At 34.7% G+C, this 23042-nt stretch overlaps 1 protein-coding gene across 5 annotated transcripts in view; it reads left to right on the top strand.

Moving 5' to 3' along the window:
- Nucleotides 1–23042, top strand: part of WASL (WASP like actin nucleation promoting factor) — an 86842-nt gene that overhangs the window by 27047 nt on the left and 36753 nt on the right. For all 5 annotated transcript variants that reach the window (XR_003609544.2, XR_015766807.1, XR_015766806.1 and 2 more), the window contains 5 exons: nucleotides 7602–7736; nucleotides 9857–9943; nucleotides 11357–11453; nucleotides 15674–15697; nucleotides 22377–22545. Coding sequence is in view for 1 of the 5 variants with exons in the window: in XM_088018685.1 (XP_087874811.1) it covers nucleotides 7602–7736; nucleotides 9857–9943; nucleotides 11357–11453; nucleotides 15674–15697; nucleotides 22377–22545 (512 nt within the window). In the remaining 4 variants the exon portion in view is untranslated. The remainder of the gene's footprint in view (nucleotides 1–7601; nucleotides 7737–9856; nucleotides 9944–11356; nucleotides 11454–15673; nucleotides 15698–22376; nucleotides 22546–23042) is intronic.

Genomic DNA, 23042 nt, shown 5'->3' with positions numbered 1-23042 from the left:
GTCTGTAATGAAATCAGTATTACTCTCACCTTTATCTATATATGGTTATCCTTCAAGTAGAAAATTAAGAGTACAGTAAACCTTGCCATTTGTGGTTTTAGCATCTATAATTTTGATTGTAGGTAATGCTAGAGGTCTTTGCCACATAATTTATAATTTTTTGATGCATGAATTTAAATCACAGGCACCATATGAGATTGATGTGTGTCTCTGAGTGGTTTAGTGAGTGAGCCTAGTCTCTTGTTCAGTACATATTTTTTAGTAAGGCTTTTGGATATAAAGTGCATTTTAAAAATGATTCCAAAAAAGAAAATGCATTGATAGTGATAGTGAGCTCTAGAACTTTATGATTTGTAGATAAAAAATTTTGGTGACTTCACTGGTAATTTTAAACACATGTTCAATATAAATGAATGGGAGAAAGGAGCTAGCACCATCTATTATATTAAAAAATAATCTCCTACGTATTGCTGCAAACAAACCACCTAAAAACATTGGGCTTAAAGCAGTATCGGTTTATTTTTTATGATTCTGTGGATTGGCGGAGTGGTTACTTTGTCACCTGTGCTCACTCATGCAGTGACATTCAGCTGGCAGGTCTCATTGGAACTGGACTCAGCAAAGTCAAGTAATATGATGGGGGCCTTGCATTCCATATGCTCTTTCACCCCAAGATTTTAGGGCAGCAATTCCAAGAGGGCAAGCCACATTGTACAAGTATTTTTCAAGCTTCTGTTTACATCTGCAGAGGTCCTATTGGTCAAAGCAAGTGATATGGACAAACCCAGGGTCAGTGGGGGAGGAGAGTATACCAGAACTGATATACTAAGAGGCATCAAAAGCCATTATAGGAATAATAAACCACTGTACCACATGTCCAGACAAGGTTTTCCAAACTACACGTGGCTGTTTATCTCTCTAAACCAGAGGTGAGCTATTTTTTTTTTATGTTACTTTAATATGAAGTCTCTAGCTTCATTCCATGCCACTGTTCTCTTTCTCAGCTCCCCAAACTCCCTTAGCACATTCCCGTGGTAGGATCTTTGTTGATATGTCTGCATCGAATGCTGTCTTCACCCCTTTGCTCACCTGACTCAGTTTCATCCTTTAGGTAAATTGTTACTTTTGGGAAGCCTTCCCATGCTGGGTAGGTTTTACATTTTTCCTGCATACTGAATTTTTCCTTCATAGCATTTGTAATATTTAGTAATGTCTGTGTGCCCATTAGAACCCATTTCATGAGGACCATGCCTGTGTAATAAACTTTTTTACTCGACCTCACTTTCATTCCCACCCACCCCCATTCATCACAGTTCCATGTATGCCATAGGTACTCAGTAAACATTTGGTAAATGAGTATGCCGAACATGGTTGTTTTCTTAAACAGCTCCTAAGGCCTAAAAGACTATTTCTGCTCGATCCATGAGACAGCAGCTGTTCTCACGTGGCTCCATTTTTTTTCCCACTGTTGAGATTCTGTCACTGCTTTCGTGCTCTTCCTCTTCTAGTCCTCCAACTTTGCGTTTTTAAAAATTACTGTTTCTTGTGGAGTCTTCTATCTTTGATGTATTCTTTTTTTTTAATTTCTACCTTTTTCTGTTGTTTTTTCTTCCTTTTTCTGGTTCACATTGTGGAAATTACCAGGTGATAAAATCTCTCCTTTCCAGAGTAAATTATTTGTGTTTTCTTTTTCTGTATAATTTTCACTGGGACTCACCAATCAGGACTCTTGCTTCTGTTTTTTAAATTGCTGGTTTCTGTATTGGGTTTTTTAGGTGGCCATGTAACTGAGGTGTTTTTATACTTTAATTATTTAGAAAATGGCTCCTTGAGATCACTGCATTGTTAAAGTAATTTTAAGAATTCAACCAGATTCCTTGTTTAAATAATTTTTAATTTTTATTTGAAGTACAACCAAATTCTTTATTTTTCTTTACTTTTGTGATTCCTCTTATGCTTCATATTAAAATTTCATATTCATGATACTCATGGGACATTTCACATGACTATGTCATCAGAGTATTTAGGAACATATTTAAAATTGCTTTATATAGTAAGAAAACTTAGGGTGGATTTTTCTGTATTAGTGTTTAGGAACTTGGGTACACACAACACACATAAAAGCTAGAATGTTTTGACTATTAATCTAGACCATTGCGACCATAGAAAAGACTTACTTATTCAATCATGTGATTTTTTTTTCCCCCACACTCAGTTTATTTTGGATATTAATTGAATATATATCTTTAAAAATTATTTCCTCTAACAACATTGTTTATTTATTGGACTATTAAAATAATAATAGTTGTAGACAATTCACTGTTAAGTCCCCTTAGTACTTGTAGGTGATTGGTTGTTAAGCAAGAATCTGTAAGACCTAGTATCTTCCAGTCTTTTCCTGTTATTAGCTGATTCTGTAATAAAAGAAACATCTATTTTCCTCATCAAAAATTCTTATTCTGACCTGTTATATAACACGGTTGTTCTGATAATGTGAAAAGAATTTAAACTATAGAAGTGGCGGGTATTTGTGATTTAAGTCTTAACTCAGGATGAAGTTTCTTTTAACAAAGTTGGTGTCAGTATAGAAGGAATTTGAAGAAGTGGTAGTTTTCTTAGTTTTGGGTCAGTGTGGGTGGTGCTTTATATATGGACAGGTAGCAGTGGCTCTGAGAAGAGAACCACCTTCCCAAGACTGTCATGGCTGTGGAAGGAGGCTGAGAGTCTTACACTTCTATGAATCATTTGGGCTTTAAAAATTTTTTAATTTCAAAATAATTTCATACTTACAGAAAAGTTGCAAATATAGTGCAAAGAATTCCTGCGTATCTTTCATCCAGATTTGTCAAGCATTTATAACATTTTACCAGGGTTTCTTCTATGTATATACACATACATATTATTATTTTCAGAATCACTTGAGAGTCAGTTGCCAATATGATACCCTTTATGAATACTTCAAGATGCATATCCTTTTAAAAATTTATGTGAGAGAGAGAGAAAGTGTATGTGAGCGAGCAGAGGGGAGGGGCAGAGGGAGAGAGAAACTTTAGCAGACTCCCCACTGAGCACAGAGCCTGATGCCAGGCTCTGCCAGGCTCCATATCACAATCCTGAGATCAGGACCTGAGCCGAAACCAAGAGTCGGATGCTCAACCAACTCAGCTGGGCTACCCAGATGTCCCCAAGATCTGGATCCTAAAATCAAGGGCATTATCATAGTAGTATTATCAAAATCAGAATATGTAATTTTTAATTTAGCAAATGCTTACTTTGAGCAAAGTGTAGGTGAAGTGAAAGTATAGTCTAGAAACTATACTTTCTATCCTATGGTATAGAAACTAGGTGCTTAAGGGAATTAAGCAGTCTACTTAATGGGTAATAAATCAGTAGAAAAAAATACCCTATTTTAGAATAACATCTGTGATGTAATAAGATTTACACAAGGTATTCTGTACTTTAGAAATATGAAAAAAAAAAAAAGTCATTTAACATAGGGAATCAGGGAAATCGTTCCTAACGGTGCAGAGTAAGCCTGAGAGGTAAAATTGCCCCGTTGAAGGACAGTGGGAAGGAGTCACATCCCAGAATTCATCCTTTATCTTATTTCCGCCCTTGACAAAGTTCTGAGGATGAATGTGCTATGGCAATAACTTAGTACTGAAATATCAGGAATTCATAAGATAGGACAGGTTCTATTTCTACAAAAGTTGATACAGTACTTTTTTCCTTTAATTAACAAATTTTAACCCTAACATTATTGGGCTAATAGATTTCCTTTCCTAAGCACTTGTCCCAACGTTGTTTTAATAATACCTTCTCAGTTATGAAAGACAAGAAGTAATGGAGTTGATTAGCTGTAATTACTTTAAAGGAATGGAAGGAATGTTTTTAAAAAATTAAGCCACTGTCAATCTAGAGCTTAAGGGATAGTCACTGTTTTTATATTTCTAGCATTTATATATTAAATTTTATGCGTGTAAGCTATCCTTGCATTCACTATAATCTTCCGGAATTAATCAGAAAGGGCTTTATATAATTTTCAGACTTTGCTAGTTTAAGATAAAAGGGAGTGAAAGGGGCATATTTAGACTGATAATACGATTGCAGCAAAATTTTGAAAATCCAGTTACTGCAAAAAGCTTATGATTAGGTGGTTTCTCCAGTATTAAAATTTTATAAATTGTTTTAGAATGAGGTTTATAGTACCAACCACGTTTATGTGGAATGTTACTGAACTGTTTCACAAGTCTTTATTTCTTAAGCAGATGTTTTAAGAATTTCATATAAATGTTTAAATGTGGATTTTTAGTTTTTTTGTTACTTTTTTTTTAAGTTCACATATGCATTCAGTGTTGTACATATTAATATTTGGTTATTTGGCAAGGGAATTTCCATAATGGAATTTCAGACTCTATTTGATAATACGTTGTTTCTTTCTCAAGCTGTTACTTCTTGTTTTTTGGTTAAAAAAAAAAAAGTAAAGGATTTTTTTTTTAAAGGTTTATTTATTTGAGAGAGAGCGTGCGCACATGCTCGCTTGAGATAGGGGAGGGGTAGGGAGGAGAGGGAGACCAGCAGACTCCCTGCAGAGTGGGGAGCAGACACGGGGCTCTATCAGATGATCCCTGAGATCATGACCTGAGCTGAAATCCAGAGTTGGACGCTCAACCGACTGAGCCACCCAGGTGCCCCTAAAAGGATTTTTTGATGTTTTTTTTCTTGGTATCTATTTTCCTAGTTGTTTTTCTTTTTAGAAATGAATGCATTTGACAGCATCATACTAAAAGAGCTCTAATTTATATGAATTTGACTTAGAATGAATTTACTTATCTGATTTTGAATCCTTCAGCCTGGTCTTTAATACCTTTGGATAATATATGCAAAATCCTTTTTTTTTTTTTTTTAAGTTTTTAATGTTAGGAGTTTGGGGTCAGGGAGCCCAAGTAGATGATGATATGTATTACAATTGCAGAAGAACAAAGTTATGTTTTGAGCAGGCCAAAAGCATACTCAACTTTCTTCAGTGTCCTTTTTTAAGCCCAGTATCTTAGTATATACATTTTTTTTTATGTTTCTAAGCTGTCTTCATAATTTTTTCAATGGCTCTTGTGGAAATTTTCCTGCTGCTTTGTGTCCTATTCATGATTCTGAAATTCAAAGATGAGTTTGGTCTACAAAAATTAAAAACATAACATGGAGTAGTTTTACTTAGGAAAGTCTTTATATTTTTGGCCCCCAAAAGTACACTGATCTTACATTTTTGACTTTATTACTATAAAAGACCTGCATATGTATGTGTGTGTATAATATATATGTTAGCTCTTTAGAATCCTCTTATCAGGGGCGCCTGGGTGACTCAGTCGGTTAAGCGTCTGCCTTCATCCCAGGGTCCTGGAATCGAGCCCCGCATCTGGCTCCCTGCTCATCGGGGAGCCTGCTTCTCCCTCTCTCTCTGCTTGCCCCTCCTCCTGCTTGTGCTGTCTCGCTCTTTCTGTCAAATAAATAAATAAAATCTTAAAAAAAAAAAAATAGAATCCTCTTATCAAAGGAGGGCATTCCCCAGCCATGGTTAAGTAACCCAAAACAGCTTTATCTCTAAATCTTAATGTAGTCTATTTTCTTTAACAATGCCCAGTATTCACTGAACTGATGTACTGTTCTTTTTTCTTTTCTTTTCTTTTCTTTTTTTTTTTTAATGTACTGTTCTTACTTAAATCGTTAGTCACTTCTGGTTATTTAAATTCCTTTTATTTAAAAACCATAACTAATGTATTTATATAGATATTTTGTTTCATATTTATATTACAAATAATAAATTTTTGTTGTATTTTAAATTATTTCCTTGGTTTCCAGTTTTGGAGTGAAATCACTAGATTTAGACCAGAAAACATGATTATTATTTTCAGAGGATTTGTAAGTGCTGTGTATCACTCTTACAGAAACTAAAATCGAATAGTTACGTCCGGGATTATAATACAAAAAAACTGTAATTTAGAATTAAACTAAAGTTTCCATTATTTCATGATGCTGCCACGAGGGAGGCGGCAACATGGTAAAACTTAATGTGCTGTGTTCCTTGCTTGTAACAATTAGCTTTTCTCTTACACATCCAGAAGGGTACTAGTTAGGTATATCCTTGAGAAAATTAGTACAATAATAACTCAAATAATTCTTCATCTCTTCAGTATAGCTCTCATGTATAGCTCTCAAGCATGGCCAAGTGCAAGTCACTTAATGTCTTTTTTCCCTTAGTTTTGCCATCCTTAAAAAAGGTGATGTTAGAGGGGCGCTGGGTGGCTCAGTGTCTGCCTTTGGCTCAGGTCATGATCCCGGGGTCCTGGGATCAAGCCCGCATTGTGCTCCCTGCTCAGTGGGGAGCCTGCTTCTCCCTCTCCCTCTGCCTGCTGCTCCCCCTGCTTGTGCTCTTTCTCTGTCTCTCTTTCTCTCTCTCTGTCAAATAAATAAAATCTTCAAAAAAATTAAATAAATAAAAAAGGTGATATTAGAATCTATCTTCCAGGATGATGATATGTTCAAAGTGCCCAGCACTGTAATTTGTACCTTCAAATCTTGCTTTCAGGTTTGATTTAGTACCGTACTAAAGTAGTTAACTGCTCTATGGACATCAGCCTTTACTAACACTACTACTTCATTACTTAAATGTTCACTGTATTGGAAATGGTATAGTAGTCCTCCCTTTTCCACGGTTTTGCTCTCTACAATTTCAGTTACCCATGATCAGTCAGTAGTTTGGAAGCAGATGATCTTCCTTCTGACATATTGTCAGGAGGTCAGTAGTAGCCTACGCCATTCACCTCACTTCATCTGCTCACATAGGCATTTTATCATCTCACATCATCACGAGAAGAAGGATGAGTATAGTATAATAAGATATTTTGAGAGAGATCCCACATTCACATAACTTTTATTACAATAGTTGTAATAGTTCTATTTTACTTTTCATTATTTTTTTAATCTCTTACTATGCCTAATTTATAAATTAAACTTCATCATAGATATGTAGGAAAAAACATAGTATATATGGGATTTGTACTATCTGCAGTTTCAGGCATCCACTCAGGGGGTCTTAGAATGTATGCCCCATGGATAAAGGGGGACTACTGTATATTACAGGGAGTAAGAATACAGGATCTGAAGTCACAAATTGCCTTCATTGGAACTCTGCCACTTTGCTTTGTGATTTGAGGCAAATTATTTATCCCTTTAACCTTGGGTTTGTAAGCATAAAATGAGATTATAATAGTAATAAATTTAAATGGAGTTGTATTTAAAAGTGCTTAACACGATTTTTGACACATTCTAAGCATCAGTAAATGTTTGCTTTCCATAGTTATTTTTAGTGTAAATATTGTGTTATTTACTACTGCATAAGAAATTACTTCAAAAAGTAATGGCTTAAAGTAACAATAAATGTTAATATTATCTCCTTGTTTCTGTGGGACAGGAAATCAGGACCAGCATAGCGGGGTGGTTCCTGTTGGATGTGTCTCATGAAGTTGCAGTGAAGATGTCAGCAGGGGCTGTGGTCATCTGAATGTTATTTTGAACCTAATGGCTATAAATTTTATATTTTCCAGACTATGTCTTCAGCAGTGGTACAGTTATATGCAGCAGATCGTAACTGTATGTGGTCAAAGAAGTGCAGCGGTGTCGCTTGTCTTGTTAAGGACAATCCACAGAGATCTTATTTTTTAAGAATATTTGATATTAAGGTGAGTTTTGTTTTGTTTCCACTTTAAACTGTAGGTGAATAGATTTTTTAACCTCAGTTATAATTTTTATATATATTTATATATATTGTTATATATATAATTTTTGTTCATCCTGTATGTATTGTTAAATTATACTTAATATTAGAAGAGTGAAGCTTGGTTTTAGATAATGAAGCATGGGCATTGCAACCAAACAGGAATAGGTCATAAGCCAGAACATGAATAGTTCCCTATTTTATCTTTCCACAGCCACCACACATTAAAGGATTTTTTTGTTTTTGTTTTTAATACCTTTACATCTTGGGCTTTCCTTATATTTTCTCTTTTTCTAATGGTACTCTTTTATTCCATTTTGTCCGTTACAGAGTAGCATATATAGTCCTTTCAGGGAACTATAGAAGTATATTTTAGTTTAGTATGTACTGTTAGTTACTTCAGCTTAGGTTTAAAGCATGATGCAATATCTATAATAATGTGTTTGCTACCCATTTTTCCTTATGTTGTCTCAACATAGGTATGTTCAGATTTTCGCAGCTTTGTACCTCTCACATTCAAACACAAATCCACATTGTCCCAGATTCAATGCCCATTCTCAGGTATTCACCCTCTTACAGTTACCGTAGAAGTAATTACCTTTGTGCAGAGATGAAGTCTCCATTTATCTTTTAAAACCTTTTCTATAGGGGACGTCTAGGTGGCTCATTCTGTTAAGCGTCCATCTTTGGCTCAGGTCATGATCCCAGGGTGCTGGGATCGAGTCCCACATTGGGCTCCCTGCTCAGCGGGGAGCCTGCTTCTCCCTCTGCCTGCCTCTCTCTTTCTCTCTCTAACAAATAAATTAAAAAAAAAAAAACCTTTTCTATAGGTAGGCTTTTGTAATATTTATATGATATGGCAATACGTATAATGGAATAATTACCAAAAATAAACTGACTTTGAACTCTCCTGGATGATGCTTAAGGATAGATAGATTGTAGTCAAACTGTTTTACTTCTCTGGGCCTTGGCTTATTTATTTGTAAAATGGGAGAACCATTTGGGTCTAATGCAAAGTGTTTCCCTGAGATTGAATAAGATTTAAGTTACTGTACTTTGTAACTTCGTGCTTCTTCTCCATTCCCCAGGACAGCTGAGAGACATGGCATACTCCTGTAGTGGTGGCTCACTATGGCAGTGATTCTAGGGGATAGGGAACACATGCACGTTTCGAAAGAAACTGTTTAGTTTTTTTGACGTATTTCTCATCACCAGTGAGAAGCACTGTTTAGAAATCAAGTGTGTATATAACTCCACTGAGAGGAAAGGAATTGCTTTATATGTGTGTACAGTGTTTTCTGAATATCTTTAAATCATGGTCTAGGTAGAACTTTGATTTCGGAATAGGGCAATACTTATATTTCTCTAACCACTTATTTCTAATTGTAGATAACCAATGCTGAATACTTGCAGTTAGCCACCTTTGGTGTTAGGTTCATTGTATTTCTTCTGTGGCAGCCATAGATATGACAATGCCGTCATCCATGGTTCTCTTAACTACACTCTAACCTCGGTGCACTGTAATCATCAGTGTTTTTCTGCACATGATCGACACTAACTGCTTTTACCAGTATTTAATTAGAGGGTCACTGTGTAAAAGTTAGGAATTCAACACTTGTTAATGTTTTGTACAGAGAAGGTATATTTGACCCTCCCAGCATCTACAGAATTGTGGAAGAGAGCATGAACTGTTCCTGTAATATTTGGTAGCACATAGTCTATTGCTGATGGAACTGTGCTTTGATGATCATTGCATGTACAACAGTATTCTAGTCCTGCTGTCTGACATTGATGATCTAGTAATTGTTCTAGTTTTGTATTTGAGTAACTATATTTGGGAATACAAGGCTAATGAGATTGTGTCTTAGCATACTGAATTAAACTCATTTGCTATGTAGTTTTTTGAAAGAAACATCCAGAATTTACTCTTTTGTTAAGAAATTACTGATTAAATTATGTTATTTATGTTTTATACACGTGTGTTTTCTGTGCATGTAAAAGCTAATTCCCTGAATATGAGTCATCTGTTTTGTTTTATTCCTAGAGATTATCTTTTTGGTAACTCTTATTTTAACTTTTTTCTAGGATGGGAAACTATTGTGGGAACAAGAGCTATACAATAACTTTGTATATAATAGTCCTAGAGGATATTTTCATACCTTTGCTGGAGATGTAAGTCATTTTTTTTTATTGCCCTGTTTAATGTAATTGTTTTTATATTTGTCTGTGGAAAGCATTTATGAGCTTTCTGTGTAAACATTTAAAAGTAAAATAATTCTTTTTACTTTATACAAAGCTTCTTCATAGACAGTGTAGCTAAATAGGAAGAAATGTCTAAGATTTTATTTTTTTTAAAGATTTTATTTATTTATTTATTTGACAGAGAGAGAGAGACAGCGAGAGAGGGAACACAAGCAGGGGGAGTGGTAGAGGGAGAAGCAGGCTTCCTTCTGAGCAGGGAGACCGATCGGGGCTCGATCCCAGTACCCTGGGATCATGACCTGAGCCGAAGGCAGACGCTTAATGACTGAGCCACCCAGGTGCCCCAGAAATGTCTAAGATTTTAAAGGGCCAAAAAAAAAAAAGATTCCAAAGAGTACTGTAAATATAATTTGCTATGTAGAAAAGAAATTTGGTTTTTTGCCATCTTTGTCTTTGGATAGATAGCTTAATCTTTCTGGTATTTAGTTTTCTTATGCATAAAAATGAAGTCTTAATTGCCCACTAATCCATGGTATCTTTTAAATATTGAATGTTATATTGCCATTCAAATTATTTTGTGAAAGAATAGTTCATGGCCTAGAAGAGTGCAAAAATACAATAGATGCGTATAAGGGGAGAATAGAATTTAAAAAGTTTATTGCATAAACTTGAGGAAGATGTTAGAAACATTTCCATACTATATGCTCACGGGGATTGTCTGACTAGGTTATAGGTGATTTTAATTTTCTTTACTTGCATATTTGTATTTCCTAAATTTTGTATAATGAGAAAAAAAGTTTAGAGGATATATCTTTTCAAAAGTATTTTCTCTAGCTGTTATTTTTCACATTTTTCTTAATAAAATATAAATATATGTACATATATAAAAGTGTGCATAAAATGCCATAATCGATGTCAGTGTGTTCCCACATTTTTAATAATTTATCTGAATTAAGGTTATAATTTAATACATACAGTTAGGCTGTAAAATAAAAACAACCTAGTGAAGATAGAGCTGACCTGCATTTGACCAGCTTTTCCAGTGTTTGCCTTTAATAAAATCCAAATTATTTTGTAGAGTTCTATTGAAAGATCGAATTCAATTTGCTGTTTTTGTTGTTGAAGATGGAGTATTCCATTTAATATTTGAATGTCTACTATGAGAGGCAACTTTTCTAATAGTAGTCTTTTACTTTGCCTTCTCCGTGCTTTCAGTATTCTTAAGTTATTCAGATAAAATTAAAACTAAGCTAAACTAAGCTCTTGTCTGCTAGTAAACTCAGCTTTCCTTCTTTAGAAATGTACTTTGTTATCAACTTTTTTATTAAATAAAGCTAGGCTCATGTTTTTTGTTGTTTACCTTTTTTGATAAAAATATTTCAGACTTGTCAAGTTGCTCTTAATTTTGCCAATGAAGAAGAAGCAAAAAAATTCCGAAAAGCAGTTACAGACTTATTGGGCCGGCGACAAAGGAAATCTGGTAAACTTTTTTTTTTTAATTCTTTTAAACAGGAGCTGGCAAACTATGGTTCGTGGGACCGATCTGGCCCACACCTGTTTTTATAAATAAAGTATTAGCAAGACACAGCTACGCCGTGGTTTCCATTTTGTCTGTATAATACATCTAATGGCTTGCTTTTGTGCCACAACAGTTGGGTAGTTACAACAAAGACTATATGGCACACAAAGCCTAAAATATTTATTTTCTTGGCCCCTTACAAAAAAAAAAAAAAATGCACTACTCCTTAAGAGAAATATTTTTATTAAGAACTAATTTTTCTCAAATTTACTGAAGAACTCATTCTGATAACCTTTTTTGTTGATAACATTCCATGTATACTGACTCTCAAACTTGCATTTTTATGGCATTGTTCTTAACTTACATTCTTAGAATATTTAATACTTTGTGAACAAAGACTTTTAAGCAAGCCTAGAAGCAAATAAGCAAAGTTGCAAATAAAATCTGTTAGCATTGTTTTGTCTTTGTTTTGTTCCTATGTTGTCTATTATAAAATCATAAGGAATGTAGTTTAATGCATGAGACTGTAATACATATAAAATAATTAGAGAATGATGCAGTCTAGTACAGAATTTTAAATTTATTGATATAGAAATATTTGACAACAGTGTACTAGGCCTTTCTGTCATCAGATGGGAGAAGGGTGATTAGGAAAGGTGAACCTCTCTAAAATCATCATCTTAAGAAGATCAGTTTTAGGAGAAAGGACATATGGGAGTTGCGATCACCAAATGGATCGCCTTCAAGCTAGCTATGCCGTACGCTCCTGGAAGGTTTTTCTGTACATCTGGGGGTACATGTTACCACAGTTTTGAAGATCACTGTATTCCAGGATGTGCTTTACCACTAAGAGGAACTAAGCCTTGAAAAAAATAAGACATTGGATCCAGAAAACAGAAATGTAAAATCATGTATTCTATTTTGTACATCTTTATTGTTATTTTAATGGGTTTTCAAGAGGGAGGTGAGATAAAAAATGAAAATAAAATGAACTAATTTTGCCTCACAATTGCCTTCTTATTATACCTCAACTGTAATGAGTAAATAGAATTATCAGGGACCTGTTTTTTGTTACTTCTTTTTGGGACCAAGGACATGAATTACTTGATTCCATGCTAGGAAAGGATTTAAAGGTATAGAATAATTTATGGTTCAGTGCTCTACTTCAGTGACATAGTCAGGTCCTAGACCAGGGGCTCTCTGGGGCTCCTTATAGTCAAAATATGTGACATTTCCAAAGCAAAACAAGTAAAAAATATTTCTTAAAATATAGACTAATTGACTTTGAAATAGGAAGGTCACTTAAAGGTGTCTTTACACCTTTAGCTGGTACAAGAATTTTGTTTTATGTAGTTCCTAAACTTTTAAGCATGGTGTTTCAGAAGCAGAAAGATCAAGGAGGCTGCTGATTGATCATTGGGTAGTGCTTCATGCTAAGTCAAACTCCAGCCTCCCCTCTCTTTCTTAGATGCATGGAGTCTGACTTTTGGAGCAACAAAGAATTAGTCTGTTTTCTTTTCATCCCAGTAGCTATTTAATATTGGAAGCCATCTATCATGTTCTCATGCCTTTACTTCTTTAGTTTAACCAGTTTCAATTTCTTACTCCTCACATGATGTAGTTTCTAGACGCATCATCCCAAATACTGTGCTCTGAATCCACTATAGATTTTTATGACTTCTTCAGATGGCCCAGATTTGAAGAAATGATCCAGCTTCAAATACTGTGGTCATATTTGAACATAGTACTCCACAAGTAGTTTTACTAGTTGATACTAAAATACCTCTTGATTTGATTAAATACTGTTCTGCAAATGTTTCTAGCAAATACCTCACACCAAAAGCTCCCATTCTTCTTTGTTCAACCAAACCCTCCCTTTTTTCATATGAATGGCTCTCAAGCCCGGTTAGTGTCTTATTTGTAAATTACTTTTTAGAACTTATCCTCTGAACTTTATATTTATCTCAGTATATTTCCATATCTGTGTTATCAGTTTAAGAAGTATTTCCTCTCTGGTTGCAGAGATAACATCACCTGGGAAATGGGAGATTGACATTCATTGACATAGTTAGGACTTGCTTATGTCCACTGTTTCAGAAAGTTACTTCATCAGACCACCAGATGGAGTAATAAATTTGTGTTTCCCATTGCCAGGATTTTTTAACTTGTCCCCCAGTTAAATCCTATTAATTTTAGTTTATGGCTGTTTATAAACTAATTATTATATCATTATTTATGGGTATTTCTCTTATAATTTTGGGCAATTTTGTATTAGAAAATCTGTGGAAATTACATTTGTTTAAAATTCTTCAACCACTTTTGAATTTCTTAAAGCCAAAATGATATCAGAGTTGGTGTGTAAGAGTCTGAGTGCAAAGGATTGATAGTTCTCCTCGTTTTACTCCTTCCTAATCTTCTATAGCTTTTTATTATCATTTTGGTCTGCTTTAGTGATCGGATGTTTCTGAATATTCTCATTACCCTTGTGCTTTCATTGAGTCCCATAGCTTTGAAAACTGTCCATACGCTGATGCCCCCCAAATTTGTTGACCTTTCCCCCGACCTTCAGACTTGTTTACTTCAATTGGGCATCGGAATAACCTTCAAACTTAACATGTCTGAGCAGAACATTTGAGCCATGTTCCCTAACCCCAGTTAGACCTGTTCCTACTCCTCTCCACATCTTCCCCAACTTGGTAAAAGGCTCCTCTCTGGCTTACCATGGTCTCTCATAAATCCTATCAGTGAGTCTGTTGTCTCTGCCTTCAAAAACATATCCTGGATCTATTTCTCATCACCTTTGCTGCCTCCCCCCCCAATCTAAGCCCCCATCATCTGTCATCTGGACTACCATAACTCCCTCACTAGTCTCCCTGCTGCCACTCAGTGCCCCCTACGATCTCTTTTCCACATAGTAGCCAAAGTTAACTTTTAAAAACATAGATTAGATTATGTCACTGGCCATACTGAAAACCCTATAAGAGCTTCCTATCATGTGTAGAATACAATCTGTATTCCTTACCATGGCCTGTGGGACCCTATATGATCCAGTCCCTGGGTGTCCTTTTTTTTTTTTTTTTTATTCTTTTCCTTTTTAATTTTATTTTATTATGTTAGTCACCATACAGTACATCATTAGTTCTGTTTTTGTTTTTTTTATTTTATTTTTTAATAATTTTTATTGTTATGTTAATCACCATACATTACATCATTAGTTTTTGATGTAGTGTTCCATGATTCATTGTTTGTGCATAACACCCAGTGCTCCACGCAGAATGTGCCCTCTTTCATACCCATCACCAGGCTAACCCATCCCCCCACCCCCTCCCCTCTAGAACCCTCAGTTTCTTTTTCAGAGTCCATTGTCTCTAATGGTTCGTCTCCCCCTCCAACTTACTCCCCTTCATTCTTCCCCTCCTGCTATCTTCTTCTTCTTTTTTTTTTTAACATATATTGCATTATTTGTTTCAGAAGTACAGATCCGTGATTCATCAGTCTTGTACAATTCACAGTGCTCACCATAGCACATACCCTCCCCAATGTCTATCACCCAGCCACCCAATCCCTCCCACCCCCCACCACTCCAGCAACCCTCAGTTTGTTTCCTGAGATTAAGAATTCCTCATATCAGTGAGGTCATATGATACATGTCTTTCTCTGATTGACTTATTTCACTCAGCATAACACCCTCCAATTCCATCTACGTCATTGCAAATGGCAAGATCTCATTCCTTTTGATGGCTGCATAATATTCCATTGTGTATATATACCACCTCTTCTTTATCCATTCATCTGTCGATGGACATCTTGGCTCTTTCCACAGTTTGACTATTGTGGACATTGCTGCTATAAACATTGGGGTGCACGTACCCCTTCGGATCCCTACATTTGTATCTTTGTGGTAAATCCTGGGTCTCCTTCTGACTTATCTCCTTTTACTCTTCTGTTGGCTCACTGTACTCCAAGCTTCATGATGTTCCTTCATGCTGTTCCCTTCCTAGGGCCTTTAAATATGTTGTTCCCTCTCTTATTTTATTCAGATGTCAGTTCCTAAGAGAAACCTTTCTTAGCCACTTATGCATTGATTTAGGAATAAGACAGAGTTTAGGTGAATTAATTTTTTATGTTGATTTTTGTATTGCATATGTCTAATAATACTATTTTAATTTATTTTCTAACAGAAAAGAGACGAGACCCCCCAAATGGTAAGCTCTTTGATACAAATTATTGATCTAGAAGATTTTGGATGGTTGTTTAATCCTTTTAGAAACATGTATCATGCATTAATACTTAATATTTAATATCTGTGATCAAATACTGTAGTTTATTGTGTCATTTTAAAATAACAAAGATGAGTCTTAGAAATGTACTATTCTTTGGCTTTTTTATAGGATGAAGGAGGACTATGTAGGGTGAAGATCACTATTACGTCTTCATTCTATATTGACAATTGGTTAAGTTTAGAAACTGTATAATCTTGACTTAATATCTTCCTTAAAGGTGGTGAATTTTGTGTAGCATACTTGTTCCCTTTTTACTTTAAGATTTGTTTTTTTCTTTTGAAATATTATTTCACACTGGTAGTATGAAACTAGCCTCTGTTTCATGAGCACTGACTTTAATGGTGTGTTTAGAAGTCATAGTAGCTGTATATTACCCTCCTTAATTTGATGATGAGCACTTGAAGTATTGAGAATTCATTTAAAAAAAACAAAAACATGTATACCAGAAAGGTGTACATTCCAAAATAAAAGGGAATTCCAAAATAGAAAGGACAAAGTCCTAAGTCTTTAGGGCAGAGATTCTCATCCTGGACTCCATAAACCCTCCCTGAAATAGTGTGCTAAATTCTCAAGTGTATATATTTTCTCTGGGGAGAGAGGATGCAGAGCTTTCATCACATTTAAATTGCATCCCTGACCCTGTGGAGGTAAGGAACCATTGCTCCAGGAACCTTAATTATAATAGAAAATATGGCTTTTTTTTTTTTTAAACATCTCATATCCTCTCATTAGAATTTAGATAGCTTATTCCAGGAAACAAACAATATGTGACAGCTATTGGTGATTGTTAGGGTTTGTTTCTCTTAATCAGATATATTTCTGATTTTGTCCTTAAATTTGTTTTCCTGATATAAAAACATGAACCAAATATTGCTGTATTAAATTTTGGATTATTTACCTTATTATAATTTTTTAAAAAATGACTACCTTCAGTAAGACTTACCTTGTGCCAAGTATTATATACTTTGTGTCTTTTAAGTGGAAATTTTAATACTTTTTTATAGGACTGCAGTGGAGATTAAACAAAGTAATCAAAGTATTTAGCATAGTATAACTAAATACTGGTTATGATGAAGACAATGACAACAATAATTTTTTTAGCAGCTACTATGTAATGATCATTTACTACCAGCCACGCACTGTCCAGCAGTCTTATGAAATGGCTGCTATTATCCCCATTTTATAGAAGAGCAAACAGGGGCAAAGGTGGGTAACTTGCTTAGGGTCACAAAACTAGTAAGTGGTAGAGCAGGATTCAGTCTCAAGCAGTCTAACTCCACAGCCTGGCCCCTTAATCCCTATGCTATGTCCATAAGATTTTGAAGGAGAAACTGAGACCTAGACTGGGTAAATAACATGCCTTAAGTTACACAGCTGATATGAGGCAGAGGCAAAGGAAGCAGAAGCAGCTGAGTCAGAAGTCCTTCATCTGTGAACTCTTACAGCAGTGTTAGAATTTTTTTCCCTTGTTTCATGCTCAATATTTTAATCCTTTTTGAATTTATTATTCTGCATTCTGTAAGCATGTGTTGAGTACCAGTGGGGAAGGCTTCCTAGAAGTGGCATCTTTGGGAAAAGTAACCTGAGATTTTAAAGTGTAGATGTTGTATAAATAATATAATTAAAGTTAACAATATAAATACTTTACGGAGTTTTCAGTACATATAAAATGTACTTCTGAAGAGGCACCTAATCCATTAATACACAGAATTTGGATATTCTTTTTTTTTTAAGATGTTATTTATTTATTTGAGAGAGAGCGAGCGAGCTCTGAGTGGGAGGAGGAGCAGAGGGGGAGGGAGAGAGGGACAAGCCGACTCTGCTGAGGTCATGACCTGAGCCCAAACCAAGAGTCTGACAGTTAACCGACTGAGCTACCAGGTACCTCATGAATTTGGATATTCTTTTTTTTTTTAAGATTTTTATTTATTTATTTGAGAGAGAGAGAATGAGAGATAGCATGAGAGGGAAGAGGGCCAGAGGGAGAAGCAGACTCCCCGCCGAGCAGGGAGCCCGATGCGGGACTCGATCCCGGGACTCCAGGATCATGACCTGAGCCGAAAGCAGTCGCCTAACCAACTGAGCCACCCAGGCGCCCTGAATTTGGATATTCTTTATGTGACAGTAGTGTCTTGCAATTTTATTACTCCTAGTAGGAGAGGTACTTGTAATTAGAGTTTCTTTCTCTGTGATTGCTCTTGGTTTTAAATCTTTAGATCTGTAGTTTTAACCCTTCAGCACAGTGATCCCAAACTTCTTTTCATTAAATTAGAGTTTAAAAAAATAGTATCATTAAAAGGCAAAATTATATGGCATGTATTGCCAGCATTTGTGTATTTCCTTATAAAATATACATATAATATGGTATTAACATACTACGTACACAATAAAGGATGAAATAATTAATAGAAGTTTTCATATTTTTTTCCTGCAGTGCAGTCATTTGTCTTGCTCTCCCCACTATGTGGAGACTACTGTTTTGAGGGCAGCATATTACTTTTCTGCACTTGGTACACTATCAGGCACAGTGGACAGCTTAACCATCTTGCTGTGTCCATGCAGGTGCTTTGTCTTAAATCCGCATTTGGATTATCAGTTTAGTAGACTTTGTCAAATTGTAACTATTAAAAAGACACTTTATGTAGAAGTAACATATATTCCTGAAATGCAATTCAGTGTCTTCCTCACTAACTCCTAATCCATACATCTTTCTTTTTTCTTTATCGGTCAGTCTCACCTTTTAGCTTAGACGCTTTCCAATGATTTGTTCTCAGCTTCATGACTGCTTGACATCAGAGGCCTCTGGGCCACCTGTTTCTCAACTATTTTACCTTGGTGAGAGTTCTCTGCTTTTTATGTAATTAAGGGGAAGACTTTAGTTTGTTCTTTTAGTTCTAAAGATTAACTAGAAGTGCTGTTCAGTGAGAATATTAAAAAGCCTTTTCTGTGACAGTTGTCTTTAATCAGAAAATGGTGATTTGTCATTTGACTGTTTTTTGTTTTTTTTTTAAAGAAGGGAAACAGCCCCTTCCATTATATATTTACTTAGTATATGTTCTTAGGAAGAGTACAATTTCATAAATGGAATAATTAAATTAATTTTTACTAGAAGTGATTTAAGAGTATCTGTATTACCAGATCTTCCATAAACCTTATTAAAAAATGACCCTGTGCCTTACACAGGTTGTCACTTTTGAAACAAATATTTAATTGGGCTTTAGTACACCGTTTTAAACTTAGTTCCAAACATCTTCAAACTCTAAGGTAAATGACTATTGTCAACAGAAATAACCAAGTACCTAAATCCCATGATTATGTAGGAATTTTTTTTCTAAATTTTGATATATTTATTGAATGATGAACTGTTGAACTATACAAATTGAGAGAACTGATTGGTAAGGAAATGATATATGATAACATTGGTAACATTAGCATTATCAATCACTTTATGGTTTGACTTTAGTGTAAAAAGTACAGTAGTAGTTAATAGGGTAGTAGACTAGGAACCAAGATAGCAGAGTTCACCTTTGCTTTTGTCACTAATTGTGTGACTTTAGACAGGTCACCTGACTCTTCTCATCCTTAGTTTTTATCTATAAGATGAAAAGTGTAGAAAAACACTCTGATATCTCAGCTAATACTAATTTTCTGTATATCTGTATAATTTGAATTTTCCTGTATAGACTTAAATAATGTTTTAACCAGTACTAATGAAATTCATGTGTAATGACACTAAATAGCTAATTCAAAGGCTTTATAAACTGCGTGGCAGTAACAATATATCCACACCTCCTTTTGGGGTAGAGGGAGGAGGGAAAACAGTCTGACTGCAGTATGAGTTAAACTTTGTTATTCATTCCACATACCACTTATATCTTGTTCCTGTCTTTATCCTTAAACTTTCTTCAGAGATGGCTGAATTATTTTCTCTAGTGAGTTATGAATCAGGCTTACAAGAATCTTAACTTTATTAAATTTCCCAGAAAAGAATTTATTAGCTTGGATAATTTAAACTATTAAACTTCACTTTACCCAATTCTATTACCATTTAAAAATCCATGGTATAATAATAACTTTTATATAACCTAAAGCAGCATAAAAATATTTTCATCTTTGTTTTTTTCTAAAAACTAATAATAGTTTTGTTATTTTTTAAATGGTGAATCTGGTTGCTTCTTTATAGTTGCTCTTTGAACACCTGTTTCTGGAGGGGTGGTAATGTATAAGGAGAGTGCCTCATTCTGATACTCCTAAATCTGTCTTAAGCTAATTCTTAAATTCTATTAAGTATAAAGATAAGAGTAAGTAGTGTTTTGCGGCATCTTACCATGGATGGTGTTGCTGATACTGATTTGTAAAGCTAAATAATAAGAGGGAAGGCAGAAAAGAAAGGAAGAGAAGTAAAAACAGATCAGTAGATAAGCCTTTGAGTGTGGCACCAATTTAACCCTCCAATACTTGAGTTCTGGGTATTCTCAATAAGTCCCTTACTTTGTGAAACTAGTAAACACTGAAATCTGATACCTGAACAAATTTGAAAATCCAGCCTTTATCTACTATTTCATAAGCCTTCTGTATTGCATAACTAACCTTTAACTTTTGATCCAGTCATTTTTATTATTCCTTGACACTGAATCAGCGTATTTTAATGGTCTTATCCATGTTATTCACTAGCTTCCATTTTTTTCAAATAACAGTTTCTTTATTTCTTGCCGATATGAGCAACTTCCCATGGAATTTTATATGAAAATACAAATAGAACTTTTAGACACTTACATGTAAGTAGACTTTGAATATGGAGGGAAAATAGCTGAATTTTGGTGATATTAAAAATACAAATCTTTCCAAATTGTTTACTTGTCCGATAAAGTGGTAGGTGGCTTTTGTAAATTTATTTTAGCTCTATATCATCTTGAATAGTAGAGTTGAAAGAGAGAACATGGGTTATATATAATTTACCCATTTAGATAAACATTGTTCTTTCATATAACTTTAATGAATAGACTACATTTGAGGTTTTTAATGCAGTTGAAGAAATACAGTCAAAATAGCATTTAGTTATCACCTAATATACATTAGCCTGTAATTTCTTGGGATTTCTGTTTTCCATTCTATGATTGTGTCAGGGGTCCTCAAGACCACCCCACAGCTGATTTGCTAGAAGGACTCAACAGGACCAGGCATATAGTGGGATACTCATGGCAAAGATTTACAACAGTGAAAGGATATAAAACAAAATCAACAAAGGGAAAGGCATATTGGGTTAGTCTGAGGGAAACCACATACAACTTTGCCGTAGTCTTCTCCCATTGGAGTCGTGGGGAATGCACATAATTCCTCCAGTAGTAAGTTGTTAAAACACATGGTAAATGTTGTCTAAAAGAGAAACTCATTAGGGACTCAGTGCCCAGAGTTTATTGGGGGTTACTCACGTAGTCCTCCTCTTTCTAGCACATACCAAGATACGAGACTCCCAGAAGGAAAGCAGGTGTTTAGCATTAAGCACACTGTTAGCACAAATAGTTGAGGCACAATGAGCCCATCTTATCAGGGAATGATAAAAACCCTCTTGCAATCCCAGTTTCCAGATGCCGGCTCAGAGGAAATCTTACAAGCAGCCCTTTCTAAGGATGGCAGTCTCGGGCCTGCTGTGTTAACTGTTTCTCTGCGCAATAGTGGTTGCATTTTATACACCATTTTGAAAGTTGTCATTAATGTACTCATCTCAGAGGAATTTTCTAGTAAGAGGTTTTGTCAGAGAATCCTATATTAAAATGGACTCTCTAAGGAACATGTGATGCCATTTAGTTAAATTTATAAGGAATTTTTAAATTGAATACATTTCATTTAGATTGTCATGCTTTTAAAGCCAAGGATATTTTTGTGAATTATGAAACAGGTTTTGCATATTATATTTAGTGTCACTCCCAAAGGTGCTATTATTAATATCTGAAGATGCTGGAGATTTTCACTATTGATTCTTGTGGAAGATGAGTGTTTTGAGAATTTTTCCATCTCATTTTTGAGCCCTGTACTTCCAAAGTCAAAGTATATATACTGATAGGGAAAATATTATTGGACTTACATATGGTAGTTTTGGAAAAAATAGTAGTAATAATTGTATAAGTACTTTTTTTCCCTTATGGACTAATAAAGTTGAAACAAAGAAGTAAGACTACATTTCTGTGTCAGATTAAAAAAAAAAAGTATATGCTCTTTTTAAGTTTTATTATGCTTGTTATGTCATATATACCACTTTACCAACAAGTAATGGGATGTGTGTAAGGCTATTATAGTCAAAATTTAAGGGATTTGGACCAATTAAATTTAAATTCTTACTGAAAATTTTTATTTTCCATGAGATTTAATGTTACAAAAATATACGTTCTCTTTGAAATACCATCTATGCTAATGTGTTTAAGAATTTATTATAGGCTTTTGAAATTTTGGCAGTACTTTATCCATTATTTTATAAAAAATTAACATGCAACTTTAAAATTTAAATTAGTGAAGTGGTCCTACTTCAGAGAAAGATATTTAAATTATAAATTATGAACGTAATTGTTATCTTAAATTATATCCTTTTCATATTGTTTTGCAGGTCCTAATCTACCCATGGCAACAGTTGACATAAAAAATCCAGAAATCACAACCAATAGATTTTATGGTCCACAAGTCAACAATATCTCCCATACCAAAGAAAAGAAAAAAGGAAAAGCTAAAAAGAAGAGATTAACCAAGGCAGATATTGGAACACCAAGCAATTTCCAGTAAGAGAGTTCTTTTGTTTTTCTTATCTTTTCATTTACTCACTGCTGCTCTTGGTTTTTACCTTGTTAGAAAATTTTGTTTTCTTTTTTGGGAGGACCCTTACATTTATCACTTGCATACTTTTTTTGCTATAGATTTTGTTGGACTTGGGTTTTTTTGTGTGTGTATGTGTTTTTGTTTTTTTTTTTTTTTTTAAGGCTATTGCTCAGTAGACTTCCTGTGCATCTTACAGTTTATTTACCCTTCTACTCATCAGGAAAGAAAAATCACATTAAGTTGTTTCTTTAAATAACTGTTGGACATAATGATTTCTCACTTTTTCCCTATAAATGGTATTTGGAAATTGCCTAGATGCACTGTGTTAGTCCATTTGGGCTGCTATAACAGAATACCATAGACTGAGTGGCTTATAAACAACAGAAACTTATTTCTATAGTTCTGGAGATTGGGAAGAGGCAGGCAAAATTTAGTGAGGTTCCACTGCCTGATTAATAGA

The sequence above is a fragment of the Eumetopias jubatus genome, unplaced genomic scaffold (genome assembly GCF_037043125.1).
Source record: "Eumetopias jubatus isolate StellerSeaLion01/CBP00866 unplaced genomic scaffold, mEumJub1_p1.0 scaffold_14, whole genome shotgun sequence".
NCBI classification, from domain to species: domain Eukaryota; kingdom Metazoa; phylum Chordata; class Mammalia; order Carnivora; family Otariidae; genus Eumetopias; species Eumetopias jubatus.
This window is presented reverse-complemented; position numbering and strand designations above follow the sequence as displayed.